Source organism: Crocodylus porosus, unplaced genomic scaffold (assembly GCF_001723895.1).
Source record: "Crocodylus porosus isolate Cpor-Errol unplaced genomic scaffold, CroPor_comp1, whole genome shotgun sequence".
In the NCBI taxonomy this organism is placed as follows: domain Eukaryota; kingdom Metazoa; phylum Chordata; order Crocodylia; family Crocodylidae; genus Crocodylus; species Crocodylus porosus.
In genome coordinates, this window is record NW_017728931.1 from 10,166,813 (window position 1) to 10,179,757 (window position 12,945).

The 12,945-nt window shown below is 44.5% G+C and overlaps 1 protein-coding gene across 1 annotated transcript in view; it reads left to right on the plus strand.

Annotated features, from left to right (window-relative positions):
• Positions 1–12,945, plus strand: part of PRMT8 (protein arginine methyltransferase 8) — a 63,790-nt gene that overhangs the window by 3,993 nt on the left and 46,852 nt on the right. Inside the window, exon 3 of the mRNA XM_019543862.1 lies at positions 2,106–2,261. Within this exon, the coding sequence (XP_019399407.1) occupies positions 2,106–2,261 (156 nt within the window). The remainder of the gene's footprint in view (positions 1–2,105; positions 2,262–12,945) is intronic.

Sequence of the window (12,945 nt, forward strand, 5' to 3'; positions counted from 1 at the left end):
TTGTGCAGAATCCCCCATGCAGCATGGGGCAGTGGCTGGCACCTGCTGAGTTGGGGCTTTGTTTTTTTCCAAGTGCCGGAGCTGGGGGTAGCCATTGCCGGGCTTGCGGGGATGGGCCTGGGTGATTCAGAGATTCAGAAATTCGGCAGCAGCCAAATTGATTCAGGACAGTGATTTGAATCAGTGAATCGAATCACTATCCCCCGAACCGAATCCGAAGTGAATACTAGCTGCTTCACACAGGCCTAATGGTTTTACATGGTGGCATGTCTCTGTGAAGTGACGTTCAAAGCCACTTGAGTTCAACTGACTTTTGAGAGTTCTTGGGCTACTTTCAAATTTGACTGCCTAAAGTGAAGCCATTCAATCTATATTTATGCACTTAGATTGAGATTTTTCCAAACAACCTGAGATTAAGACTTTTCAGTTCCCATTCAAATAATGTGAGCTGGACATCCAAACTCCTTAAGCATCTCTGAAGATCTCAGCCTTAACATCAGATAATTTACCTGTGAAAAATCAGGCAAATGTTTTATTTGGTTTGCCTTCATAATATAATTTACCTGTGAAAAATCAGGCAAATGTCTTTGGTGCTATGATGGCAGTAGCAAGGACCAAGGAACACTGAGGAATGGGATTCAGAGCAGAGGAAGAGGAACTGGACCAGACTTATCACAGTCCCCAGTGGAAACACTGACTTAACACAAGGTTTGATCACACCAGAACTATCCCTTCCACTATTACCCACTTCAATGTTTGATATTGGACCAGACTTCACAAGGACAAAATATCTTCTTACATATCACAAGCTATGGCTGTACACAGCCTCCAGTACAGGCAGATGGATGAGCAGTCAGTGTATAGTGATCTTCCACACTTGGGCTTCCATCTGATGGGTACTGCTGCTTTCCTACCTATTGACATTCAAAGATCCATTTATCCTACTGCCTAAATTATTCAGTGATGACAGCAATGTAATGAAAGGTCTAGCCACTCAGATGTAATATGTAACATTTTCAAAAACAACTACGTGCTTGAAGTTGCTTTTAAAAAGGGCATGTAGCCCAGTTAAATGTTTTTGACTGATGTGATTTGACCAACTTTCCCCACACTAGTACAAAACAAGAATCAGGGGCCCAGCAGTGGCAACTTTAGAAATCTGGCACCTGAAGGGAAAGATAGGGATCCAACCTCCGAATGTGACATGCATATCCACTAGTAACCAGATAAAGACCCCTATTCCAATGAGATAATATAAGGCTCTGGCTAAACGTAGGGTAGGAGTAAGGAGATGCAAGTGTTACTCCAAGCTTTGGAATTGACTCACTGTGGGTATGTCTATCTGAGACGTTTACTGCATAGTTGACTAATTAACTGCACAGTAAATGTCTTGTAAATTCAAGTACTCCCCTGCTCCAAAGTTTTTTCATGTGCAGCAGTGCAAGTGTAGATGCTGACCAGCTGGCTGGGAGCTGCCTGCCAGTGACCTCCACATTGAGACACCCTTGTGCCCCAGGCAGCCCCTCTGCAGCACACTCAGCCCAATCAGAGCAGCCCCACGTGCCCAAGAGCTTTCAGGAAGCAATAAATTGTGGAGCAGTTTATTGCTGGCCCCTTATGACATATGTGTAGACACACTCTCTGTGACTTTGGGCAGGTCTGTTTTTTCATAAGTGTCTACTGAACAAAATTGCCTCTGTTTTGAGGTGCTTATCTGGGAATCTGAGGCAGAGCCTCAGGAGATAGTCCAACAATTGCATGAATGGCTTGTGTGAGAAAGCATGAAGGTTTGCACAGCTTTTGCATATGTCCATCGCGGTCCATTTCTCTGACTAGTTTATCCTTTTGGTTGGCCATTTTAACCAGTAAAATAGTATCTAAGAGGAGATATACAAATGAGATGGTGCTCATTGTTAATAATTCACTTATGAGCGGTTTGCATTTTAAAGTTGCTTTGATGTATAATGAATCCTGTTTTTGGTCCAAAGAACTCAAAAAAACTATTCAGGTTGAATTTTAATGATGTGTTAATGTTGAATTGTAATGATGCTGCAAATCCTGTGCCAGAAGTAAACACACAATGCCTTTTCCTCTCCCTGATACAGGAAATGTTAAAGGATGAGGTGCGTACACTAACTTATCGAAATTCCATGTATCACAACAAGCATGTTTTTAAGGATAAGATTGTATTGGATGTTGGAAGTGGCACAGGGATCCTCTCCATGTTTGCTGCCAAGGCAGGAGCCAAGAAGGTATATGGGGTAAGAAGAATTTTCCATAACTTTTATTGTGGTGGTTGTTGTTGAAGAGCGGGGGAGGGGAGTAGGGCTTGATTTTGTTTTTCCAGCTTGGTGTTTCATTTTTGCGTGTGTTTCCATATTTTAGTTCAAAATTCCCTTTTACATTCTGGGCACAGCCCTTCCCTGATGTAGCTGGATGCAGCACCTGTAATGACTCCAATGGAACTATACCCATTTGCAACAATTAAGATGCTGTTGGCCCATGGTGTTCTCGCTAAGAAATGAAGGGGTTCCTCCTTCCACTCTTTCAGTTCTCCTTGCATTAAGTCAACTATATGGCCCACAGGCTGGACCAAGCCCAGGAAAGCAAGTCTTGTAGTCTGCAGGGTTTCCTGTAGACTGGATGACGCACCACCGGATCCAGCCTGTAGAGCTTTTCAGAGCAGCTGCGCTGGTGGACCCAGCACCCAGGAGGTTAATGCTACTACTGTCCTGGCCACTGAATTTCTGGTTTGTGAACCCTATTGGCCATGTAAATCTGTGGCAGTGAGGCAAGCAGCAGCAGCAGATGTAGCTGCCAACTCAAATGTGTTTGACACAGCTACATTAAGCTGTTTGTGTAATCTGCAGTGATCTTACTCAAAAACATCTGCATTCATTTTTTGATACAAAAATTTAAAGAGAATGGCTCCTCTTTTCAGCAAGAGGGAACGTGTTGATTTTTCTAATTTGACTTATGTTCTCAGCACTTTCAAATCATCAGGAGCAGATTTTTCCAATAGAGTCCCTGTGTATAACAACCAGAGGAGCCCAAACAAAAAAAGCATCTGCAAGCTTTCTGGTATCTATTACTGCACTTGGGGAGAGGCAAAGAATGATTACCTTAAATGCACTGAACATTAGGACCATTAAAGTGTAGTTCTACTCTTGAGAGGTTATTATATAGAAATTGCATCTTCTTACTACACAGATCTGGTCCCCGTGTGCATTCAGAGTTATTTCTGCTGACTTTAAAATGACAGATGCAAGTCCTTATTGCTTTCCACTCCTGTTTGCTCTGCAGAACTAACACAGCTCAGAGGAGGAGAGTGGGATTCTATTTCTTTTTGTGCCTCCTCGACAAAATAATTGTCTAAATTCCAGTCAGCTACAGCTGTGCACTGAAAGCAAAGGGATTGTGCTGAAGTCACCAAGGGCCAGATTGGAGGGTCTTTATTATGAGTCAGGAGGCATGAAATGCAAAGAAGCTAAAGCAAGTTTTAGGCCCAAATATTCTAAAGTGGGCATTGACTTTGATCCCATAATGTTTGGATGCTTAATCCGAAACCTCAGCTGCATCAAATTCACAACTGCAAAATGGAGATGGAGAAACTATTATTAAATGCTTTAGATTTAGAGGCCAGACTGGGTTGGGAGAAAGAAAGAACCAGCTCTTTTTATATGAGCAGCATATTTCACTTGAGGTCTCTGTGACAGTAGACCTAGATCCCCATGCAGGACAGAACAGAACTCTAGGTCATCAAATCAGGGCAAATATCCTCAGCCCATCCTGGATTTCAGAGCATGTTAAAATACCAACATTTGTCACACTTTATCAAGCAGTGTTGAGATGCCCCAGTTTTTCTCTAGATTACAAAAAAATGTTGGTACCAGATTGGACCATTTAGGAGCTGCTGGCAAAAGCAGCTTTTCTAATGATAGCTATGGTCCACACCTGATCTACCAGCTGGAGTGTCATAAACAACACCCTCTCATTTCTTATTAATCTGTGATCCACGTCTCTTCTAATCCAAGACCCAGTTCACTTTTCTTCTTCTCTTGGTGTTCTCGTTTCCCAGTTCATGTTCCTGAATATATTTCCTTGTCATTGCCTACTTGCTCCACCATCTTCTAGCAGCACTGTGAGTCTACCAGTAGAAGAGGGCCAACATGGAGACAGAAACAGTAAAATTCTTAACCAGGCAAGATCTTCTTTGGGAGATGCCTGTTGTAAGAACCTAAGATATAGGAAAGGGAGTGCTTGTTCCTAGAGGGGGTGAAACCATGAGGGACTACTAGATACTTTAGATGACCTTTGCACTTGTGGTCACTTCTGGCACTCAATACACAATAAATTAACAAAAGAATAGGCTCCCTCAACAAATGTATATGAATTCTAGGGTGTTTTTAGTTAAACCTGGCAGCAAAGGTAATTATGAGTTAAACTGACACATTATGACATGAAGACATACGGTTGACGTAAACTGAACTGAGGAGTAATTAAATTAGAAGATAAAACACAATACAGGGAATGTTACAGAGCTACAGCAAATTAGTATGATGGATACATTCAGATTGTAAAGCAGCACAAGGTTATATGCTATACCTCTCTCTGAGCCAGTGACCTAGATATCAATTCCAGGGTGCAATGGCATAGTTAGCTTTGTTGGGCTTTTTACCACAGGCCTCTGAAGTAGTTGTAGTATTCATGAAACACTGGTCCCCATTCTGTGTAAAGTTGGGGCAGAACTGGTCGTATGGGTTTCTTTGAAACATAAGGGGAAATAGTTCCCTATGTGCTGGGCTAGCAAGAGTGGAGATCATTAAAAGGAAGCAATAAGAACACAGTGAGCAGAAAAAAATCTGGAGATGCAAGTGGATGGTCAATGTAAAAAGAAGAAAGCTTCAGGGCATCAAGCTGACACAGGAGGCAAATCTCATGTAGAAGTGGGAAAAGTCTGAGGGAGTTAGAACCACAACCAGCAAGAGAAATTGAGACAGAACCATACCCTGTCAGAAGAAGTTGTTGCATCAAAATCTAAGCACTTGTGGAGTCAGGTGGATTTCACTGGTACTGTATATGCTGGAAGAAAACTACAGGAGAAGAGCTGACAATGTCAAAATATTCTTTTTCAGAATTTTCAGAATAAAATGTTCCGAGTGTTTGTTTTCAAACTTTTTTTATGTTTTAGATTTTCTATGATACGACAGAAAAGTCAGTCAACATTGAAACAAAAGGACTTGATTATCTGTAATTGTGTGGTGTGCGCATGTGTGTGTGTATTCCCCTTCTTCACAAGTATAAGAATTTGAGGACTTTTGTTCCTCATTGGAATGGAGGCAGATTTTTTAAATCTCAAAATTTTTCATGAAACAGAATGCCCTCTTAAACATAAATCTAGCTAGAAAAGTTGGGGAGATATCTATGTTCCAATTCTGAAAATATTAGGAACACAAAGTTAAAGAAAAGAAAAGACGTGTACTTAAATACCCAAGGCAGGGAAAAATGTGAGTCAGGGCAATGAAACAGGAGCTTTTTAAATGATCTTAGAGAGTTAGATTCAGCAAACTCCACACAGCAGGGTGCAGTGGGATTTGATACAGCTAAGGAAATGAATTGTACTTAAGGGAGCCAGTATTCTTCCCCAGGACAGGTTCTTTGGGATGTGCCTGTTATAGTGCTTCAGTGTTCCCTCTGCAAGCTAGTCCTGCAGCATGTTTGAAGGTAGGTAGTGGGAGTAAGGTCATGACTCTCCCATCCATTTTGGGGGGTGGGTTTACACCCACGAAAGTGCCGAAATGGAGCAAAGCTTGTGCTCCCCTGAAGACCGGACATCAAATGTGACTTGACCTTTTCATGGGCATACCTCTTAGGCCTGTGTGAAGTGGCAAGTATTCACTTCAGATTTGGATGCGGCCAATTCGCAGGGACAGTGATTCAATTCAGAGATTCAAATCACTGTCCTGATTTGATCCAGGCAAGTTGAATCCAAAGATTTGATGCTGCTTTGGAGATTCGGCCACAGACTAAACAGGCAGCAGTCCTCACCATGCTGGACACAGCTACCTCCAGCTGGTAAGTCTGTTGTGGTTGGTGAAGGGGGGAGGGAAGGGGCATGAGGGAGGAAGGGATTGGAGTTCAGGCAAGCTGCCCAGCTGGGGTGGGGGGTGCAGGACTCAGGGAAGAGGGAAGGGGGGCACAGGTGCAGCAGTGCTCGAGGCAGAGGCTATGCCCTGCTGCCACTTGCCCAGCTGGGATGGGGGGGGGGGCGCAGGATGCAGACATACCTCGCTCCAGGCAGAAGGGAGCAAGCGGGAGCAGGGCATAACCCGCTGCTTGCCCAGCCAGGGTGGGGGTGCACAGGATGCAGGTGCTGCTTGTGTTGATGTGGACGTGGCAGTACTGGGAATGGGGGCTTTGCCCTTCTGCTCCTTGCCTAACCAGGGCGGCAGGGGCATGATGCAGGCATTGCTTGCTCCGGGCAGAAGGGGGCAAGCAGCAGCAGCAGGGCAGAGCTTTCACTCCCAGCACTGCTGTGTCCACATCTTGCACCACCTCTCCCCCCCAGCTGGGCAAGTGGTGGCAGTGCCCGTATCCTGTGCCCCACCACCCTGGCTGGACAAGTGGTGGGATATCCCTTGCTGCTGCTTGTCCCCTTCCACCTAGAGTGAGGTGTGCCTGCATTGTGTTCCCTCCCTCCATCGCAGCTGGGCAAGCAGGAGCAGGGCATAGCCCCCAGTCCTAGCGCTGACACATCCACATCCCATGACCCTCCCTCACCCCATCTGGGCAAGCGGTGGCAGTGCCTGCATACAACAACCCCCCCACTCCAATCTTGGCAAGCGGTGGGCTATGTCCTGCTGCCTGTTTAGTCTATGGCTGAATCTCCAAAGTGGTGCCAAATCTTCTCTGAATTGATTCAGAGGCTTCCAATTTGACTCGGAGCTTCTAATGGGTCTCCCGATTCGATTCAGATTTGGAGATTCAGTCGCTGAATTGAGCTGAATCTCCTCCGAATCCAATCAGCTACCGGAGCTTCACACAGCCCTAATACCCATCCCACCTCATCCTCCACTAAATGTCATGCAGACCAACAACGTTTCAGCTTTCAATGGATTGTGAAAAGTCACTGGGCAAATATAGAGCTGCAGAAAATACCCTGCAAGGCTTTAGGTAAATCCCATAGGAAAATTAGATAAAAGAAGAATGCAGAGCATTACTGACAGTTTATCTGAAAGTAATATTATAAGGGGTCTCTCAAATGATTTGTTCACAGGTATGACACCACTGTTTTCATGTACAGCTTGGAAGACAGCAAAGATAAGACTAACCACACTAGTAGGTAAAACAAGGCTTCAACAGAATCACAAACACCTTGGTAGGCATTATTGCTGCTCTATTTACTCCAAATATTGAGGTAATATTGTCAAGGTACCTAAGGAAACTGGAAAGCTTTTAAGCTCCACCACTGACAGAGTTCCACCATCAGAAGTGTGCTGGCATCATGGATAGAAAAAATCAACGACAGCTCATTAAAGGAAAATGGAAAGTGTTTCCTCCAGGAAGAAATAATTAAAAGCACATGTTTTAAATAGAGGGATCTTGGCAGGGCAGCAGTGCTGCCAGGAAAGCAAATGGAATTCTTGTCAACAAGTCAAGACAGCCACAAAACAACTTGGGTCATAGTAATAAGAAGGGTGTAAATCAATCAAGCTAATTATTGTGCACTGCCTATTACGGAGGGTGAGGTGGGGGTAGCCATACCCCCTTCAGGGATGTGTTGTAAGTGCAGTGAAGAGAGATCACTACACATACTATACTGCCAAAGGGAGTGCCAATGCCAGTGAACTCGGACCCTTCTGATCTCATCAGCTGTTTAAGGTGGGGTCTGCTCAAAGTCCCTGTCAGCACAGCTCTGGGGCCCAGGGAAAGAGTGGCACTGCTGTTCATGTCCCACCGGGACATAGGCATCTGGTCTGGGGCTACTCAGAGATCCAGGTACCAAGCAGAGTCAGGATGGAGAGCAGAACTGGAAGACAGACTGGGTCTGAAAGCCAGGAGGTCAATCTGAGAGCAGGATCTAGGAGAGACCAGGTTGAGAAGCCAGGAGATCTGGCAGAGAATGGAGTCAAGGAGCAAGCTGGAGGGAATGACAAAGCAGTCTTGGGTTGGGTTGAGCCCCGTGCCCAGACACTTCCTGTCCTGTACAGGAGTTTATATAGTGAAGCAGAGGATCAACTGACCCCAGCCAGCCACTTCAGTAACAGGGAGTGGGCAGATGTTTAGGTCCTGCTGGAAGCTCCAGACCATCCTGGATCAGTCCGAGTAGGGATGAATGGCTGTCTTGGCTAGGCTGAGGCTCTAGGTTTGAGGTCATAGCCTGACAATGCACCCTTCCCCTCTGTGAGCTGAGGAAAGGAGGGGATGAGCAATGGCAACACTCAGCTCTGGAGCCCAGGGGCTGAGCACTGTTGCTCCTCCCTTCTTTTCCCCTGTTCACTGAACGTGGGGAGGGGAAGGACAAATGTCAGTATTGCTCACCCCCTGGATTCAGACCTACACGAAAACAGGAGCTGTAGCGAGAGCCTGTACTGATCGGCTGGATGAGCTCAGAGAAGTCACTGCGCATGCAGTGCACTGCCAAAGGGGGTGGGGGCAGGCTGCATTGCTGTACCCCACCACTTCAGCATCTGTCCTTATTGCCTACCGATGTTCAGAGATGAGTTAAGAATACTGCACAGGGTTATGGGCTACACATTTTTAAAAAATGGAGGGATTTCAGAGGTTGGGTAAGATATTTTTCCCTAGATAATAAAATACTTTACAACAATAGATGAATGCCATCATTCCCAATGCCCGTCTCAGAGATTAAGCCATGCACATTTAAGTACACATGGCTGGTGCAGTGAAGGAGCTAAGGCACAGAGTGCTTACATAAAGTACAAGAGCTAATGGCAGAGCTGGGAACAGAAGCCACGTGGCCTAACTACTTATTCCAGGCCTATAAAAAGATTTAAAATAAAAAAAACCTCACAAGGAAAGTTGGAGAAAACTGAATATGTACCATCCAGTTCAAATACGATATAGTTGAAACCTATAAATAAATATCACAAAGGGGAATTTAAGAGATGACAAGGGCCAATAGTTCCCGCTGGTGAGGAAAAAACAAGGAATACCTTCAGCTTGAAATCTAGTCAGCTGAAAACAATGAAATCTAGTCATTTCAAGGGTGATGCCTATTCCTCTTTCCTTCTGTCAGTTTTCTGTCACTTTATATCTGTACTTTCCTATTTCTTATGTGCACTTTCTTATTTCAACAAAATAAGACTCCCCCCCAACCTTTCCCAGGTAAAACACGCCATGTAAAGCAGAAAATCACTAAACAAACCACGGTAGAGAGGCTTCAGTTAAACCAGTAGTTATGAAAATGTTTTCAAATTGGTCTAAACAAATCGGTCTCTTCACTGAGCCTTTCATGTCATTTTAGACATTAATTCTAATAGCAGGTATATCTTCTAACACACATGGGTTTTGAATTAACTCTCTCTTGAAGCTGCAGCCTGTGAAAATTAGGTAAAATATCTGGAAAACTATTACAACACTCAGAGCATTCCAGACAATGGAACAAGCTGCCTGGGGAGATGGTTAATTAATTACTAATTAATTTAATCCTGCCATAATACTGGGGGATGGACTAACTGACCTACTTATAGGTCCCTGCTAACCCAAAGAAATCCATTACTCCAAACATAACTTTTGGCGTAATGAGGTTATTTTCTTGTTTTACTGCTGTGCCATTTCTTAGATGATTATCTGTGCATACTGGGGGGCATTAAAATTCATCCAGAGAATCAATTCCATTGAATAATCAGCTGTTTCAGATACCGGGGAGCTGCTGGGCCTGGAAGCACCCCCACTTCTGGAGAAAGAAAGGTTTCAGAATTTCTTCTGCAGAACTTAACTCTCCAGTAGAGAGCTAAAGAATATAAAAGCTCTGCTGGCCCTCTCAAGCTACAGGTGTCACCTTTGCAGGTTTAAGTCTTTAAGGACTCCAGAACACCTTATGGTCTGTGTTACAAACCAGTCACCTTCTGCATTGTCACAGTTCTGATACAAGTGGACACAGCAGCTGAGTGTCTGCAAGTCCCCTCAGTCCCTTGCTCAAGGGTGCATTTCAAGGAACTGGTCTCTTCACTGAGCCTTTCTATGGATCTCTGAAGTCCAGTACCCTAATACTTAACATCAGTAGCTCAGACATCCTGTAGTAATGTGAGTGTCACTGCCTAATCAAGGGAAGTGATTCTTTTACTGTATTCAGCACTGGTGAGACCTCACCTGGAAAACTATGTCCAGTTTTGGGCCCTGCACTTCAAGAAGGATGTGGACAGTTTGGAAATCCAGTGCAGGGTAACAAAAGTGATCAGGGGCTTGGGAAACAAGACTTATGAGGAAAGGCTAAAAGAATTAGGGTTAGGAGAAGAGAAGATGGAAAGGGAATTTAATAACAGTCTTCAAATCCCTGAAGGAGGATTATAGAGAAGATGGCGGTTTTTTCTGTGGCTGTAGGGGGCAGGACTAGAAGCAATGGACTCAAGCTGCAGCAAGGAAAATTTAAGATGGATATTAGGAGGACTTTCTGATGATGAGGGTGGTCAGGCTGGCTAGAGAAGTTGTGGAATCCAAGAACGGAGAAACTTTCAAAAGCAGGTTAGACGGACAGACACTTGGCTGGGATGGTTTAGTCAAGGATGATCCTGGCTTGAGCAGGGGGCTGGACTACATAACCAGTATGTCCCTTCCAGACCTACTTTCCTATGAACCCATGAACCTCCTGACCTCTGGTAGCTTACACATGCTCTTCCACAACTGAAGCAAGCTCTGGGTACTCTGGCTTCCAATTCAACCTCTCTAGTGACATAATGGGACAGGAGAACAAGAAGCACAGGCTTAGTGAACAAATTGCCCATAAAGTATTAGACAATTACAAACCCTTGCAAAATAACAAAGGTCCTGCTCAAGTATGGCCCTTCTCCAAGTATGATCATATTACTTGGGTAACCAAATATGTTAATCATTTCAGTCTAGAGAAAGTCCTACCCTTCCTCTCTCTTTAGCCCAGTCTTTTTCCATGTGTCAGTGGATCCCCAGAGAATCACTCCTTCACTTCTTCTTAGATATACTCTTTTCTCTTTGGCCAGGTGGCAAAGCTGAGAAACTCCAGGCTCTTCCCTCCCCTCCCCTCCCCACCATCCCATCTCACCTCTGTCAGGCTTCATGCAGACACAGTCAGTGTGGGCCTTGGGTCTTGGATTCATTGTTCCACATGGAGAGACCAGTAGTAAGACAGGCACACTGGTGACTTTAGATTGCCCTGTGATAACTTCTCAGTTCCTGTCATTCACCTGTGACAAGAATCCTTCCTGGGCAGGGACTTACCAGAATGTATTCTAATAACTTTGTCATGGGCAAGGCTAGACATATGTTCAGACTCAAACAACATGGACAGCCTGATACAAAACAGAAGTTACCATAGAAAATTAAATCAACTTACTGATCCAGATGTATCCCACTTTCACAGGATGAAATCAAAGCTCTGGGTATAGAGTTGATCAAACAGCATAGGTGGGTTGTAGCATTTTCAAAGATATGAAAATAGAGTCAGTTGAAAAGGGGCTGCTGGTAAATGGTGACCTTTTTCTTAGAGGACTTGAGTACTATAACAATGTTTCCAGGGTAGCACAGTGACGAGCTGTTGAATAAACCTGTCTACCTCTTTGTATTTTCTTTACATTCTTAATAACCTCCTCTGCTTGTCCTCGTGTCCAGTCACAAAGAAACCTTCCAAAAGGGAAAGAGGATCATGTGACGTTTGAAAACTGGGAACTGGATTCCCCCAAACCTTATTTCCAGCTTCTTTGTGCTGTACAAAATAGCCAGAATTCTGCCCTGCTGGCATAGCTGGGGATTTGTTTGCAGAGGGGAACTTCTATGTGGTTAAAGCCATCCTTCATCCTTACAGCACAGGGACATACCGTGGGAAGCAGGGAGTAAAACCAGTGTATGTTGTGCTCCACTGAGCTTAGGCAGCTTGGCTGTCAGCTGCTTTCATGTTTGGGGAAGGGCATGACAGGTAATGGAAAAACAGCTATATGGAATGAAAACCTGAAAGAAAGCCCCATATGCCAGCTACAGTAGACATAGCTCAGATACTATTGAAGATCTGGGCCCAGTAATATACATATATTTCAAGTCAAGGAGGAGCAAGTGATTAATATTGAACCCCTTTACATCACATGAAATCAGAAGCAACTCTGTCAAAGCCAATGTGCTCAATACTCTTCTCATTATCTTTGCACTATAAGTAAAGGGAAATCAGGTTGAATGAAATTACCTGAGTGCAACAGTAGCACAAGAGCAGAACAAAATTCTGAGCCTCTCAAAGAGGTCTGGGAAACAGCACAGTGCTTACCATAGGAGATGACCGAAACAAAGTCCTGAACTGAGGATTCTGGATGTTATGTAAAATAATATCAGAGTACACAGAAACGTAGGAGGGCTCACAACCCCTTTGTGCTCAAGGTTACTGCCAACCAAAGGAAGCCACCAACTCAGCACTACAAAACCTCCTTCACAATTACAAAGAACTATATTTGAAACATCAAGAATATGCCACAGGTAAAAGCTGACAAGATGAGGACACTGCCGATGCCCTGCAACTGCACCAAGGGGAAGCGGTTAGTTAATTTCTCATATGGAAATGTTTAGAATTCCAATGATACATGCTGCTGTCAGAGATGGTCTGTAGCAGTGGTCCTCAATCTTTTGCATCAATGGGCTGGATGTGCAGTGCCTGGCCCCCCATGGGCCAAATGTGGCCCATGACTCCAGTCCAATGCCCAGAGCAGGTGCAGCAGGACCCCATGCAGTGGTGCAGAGAGGATAGCC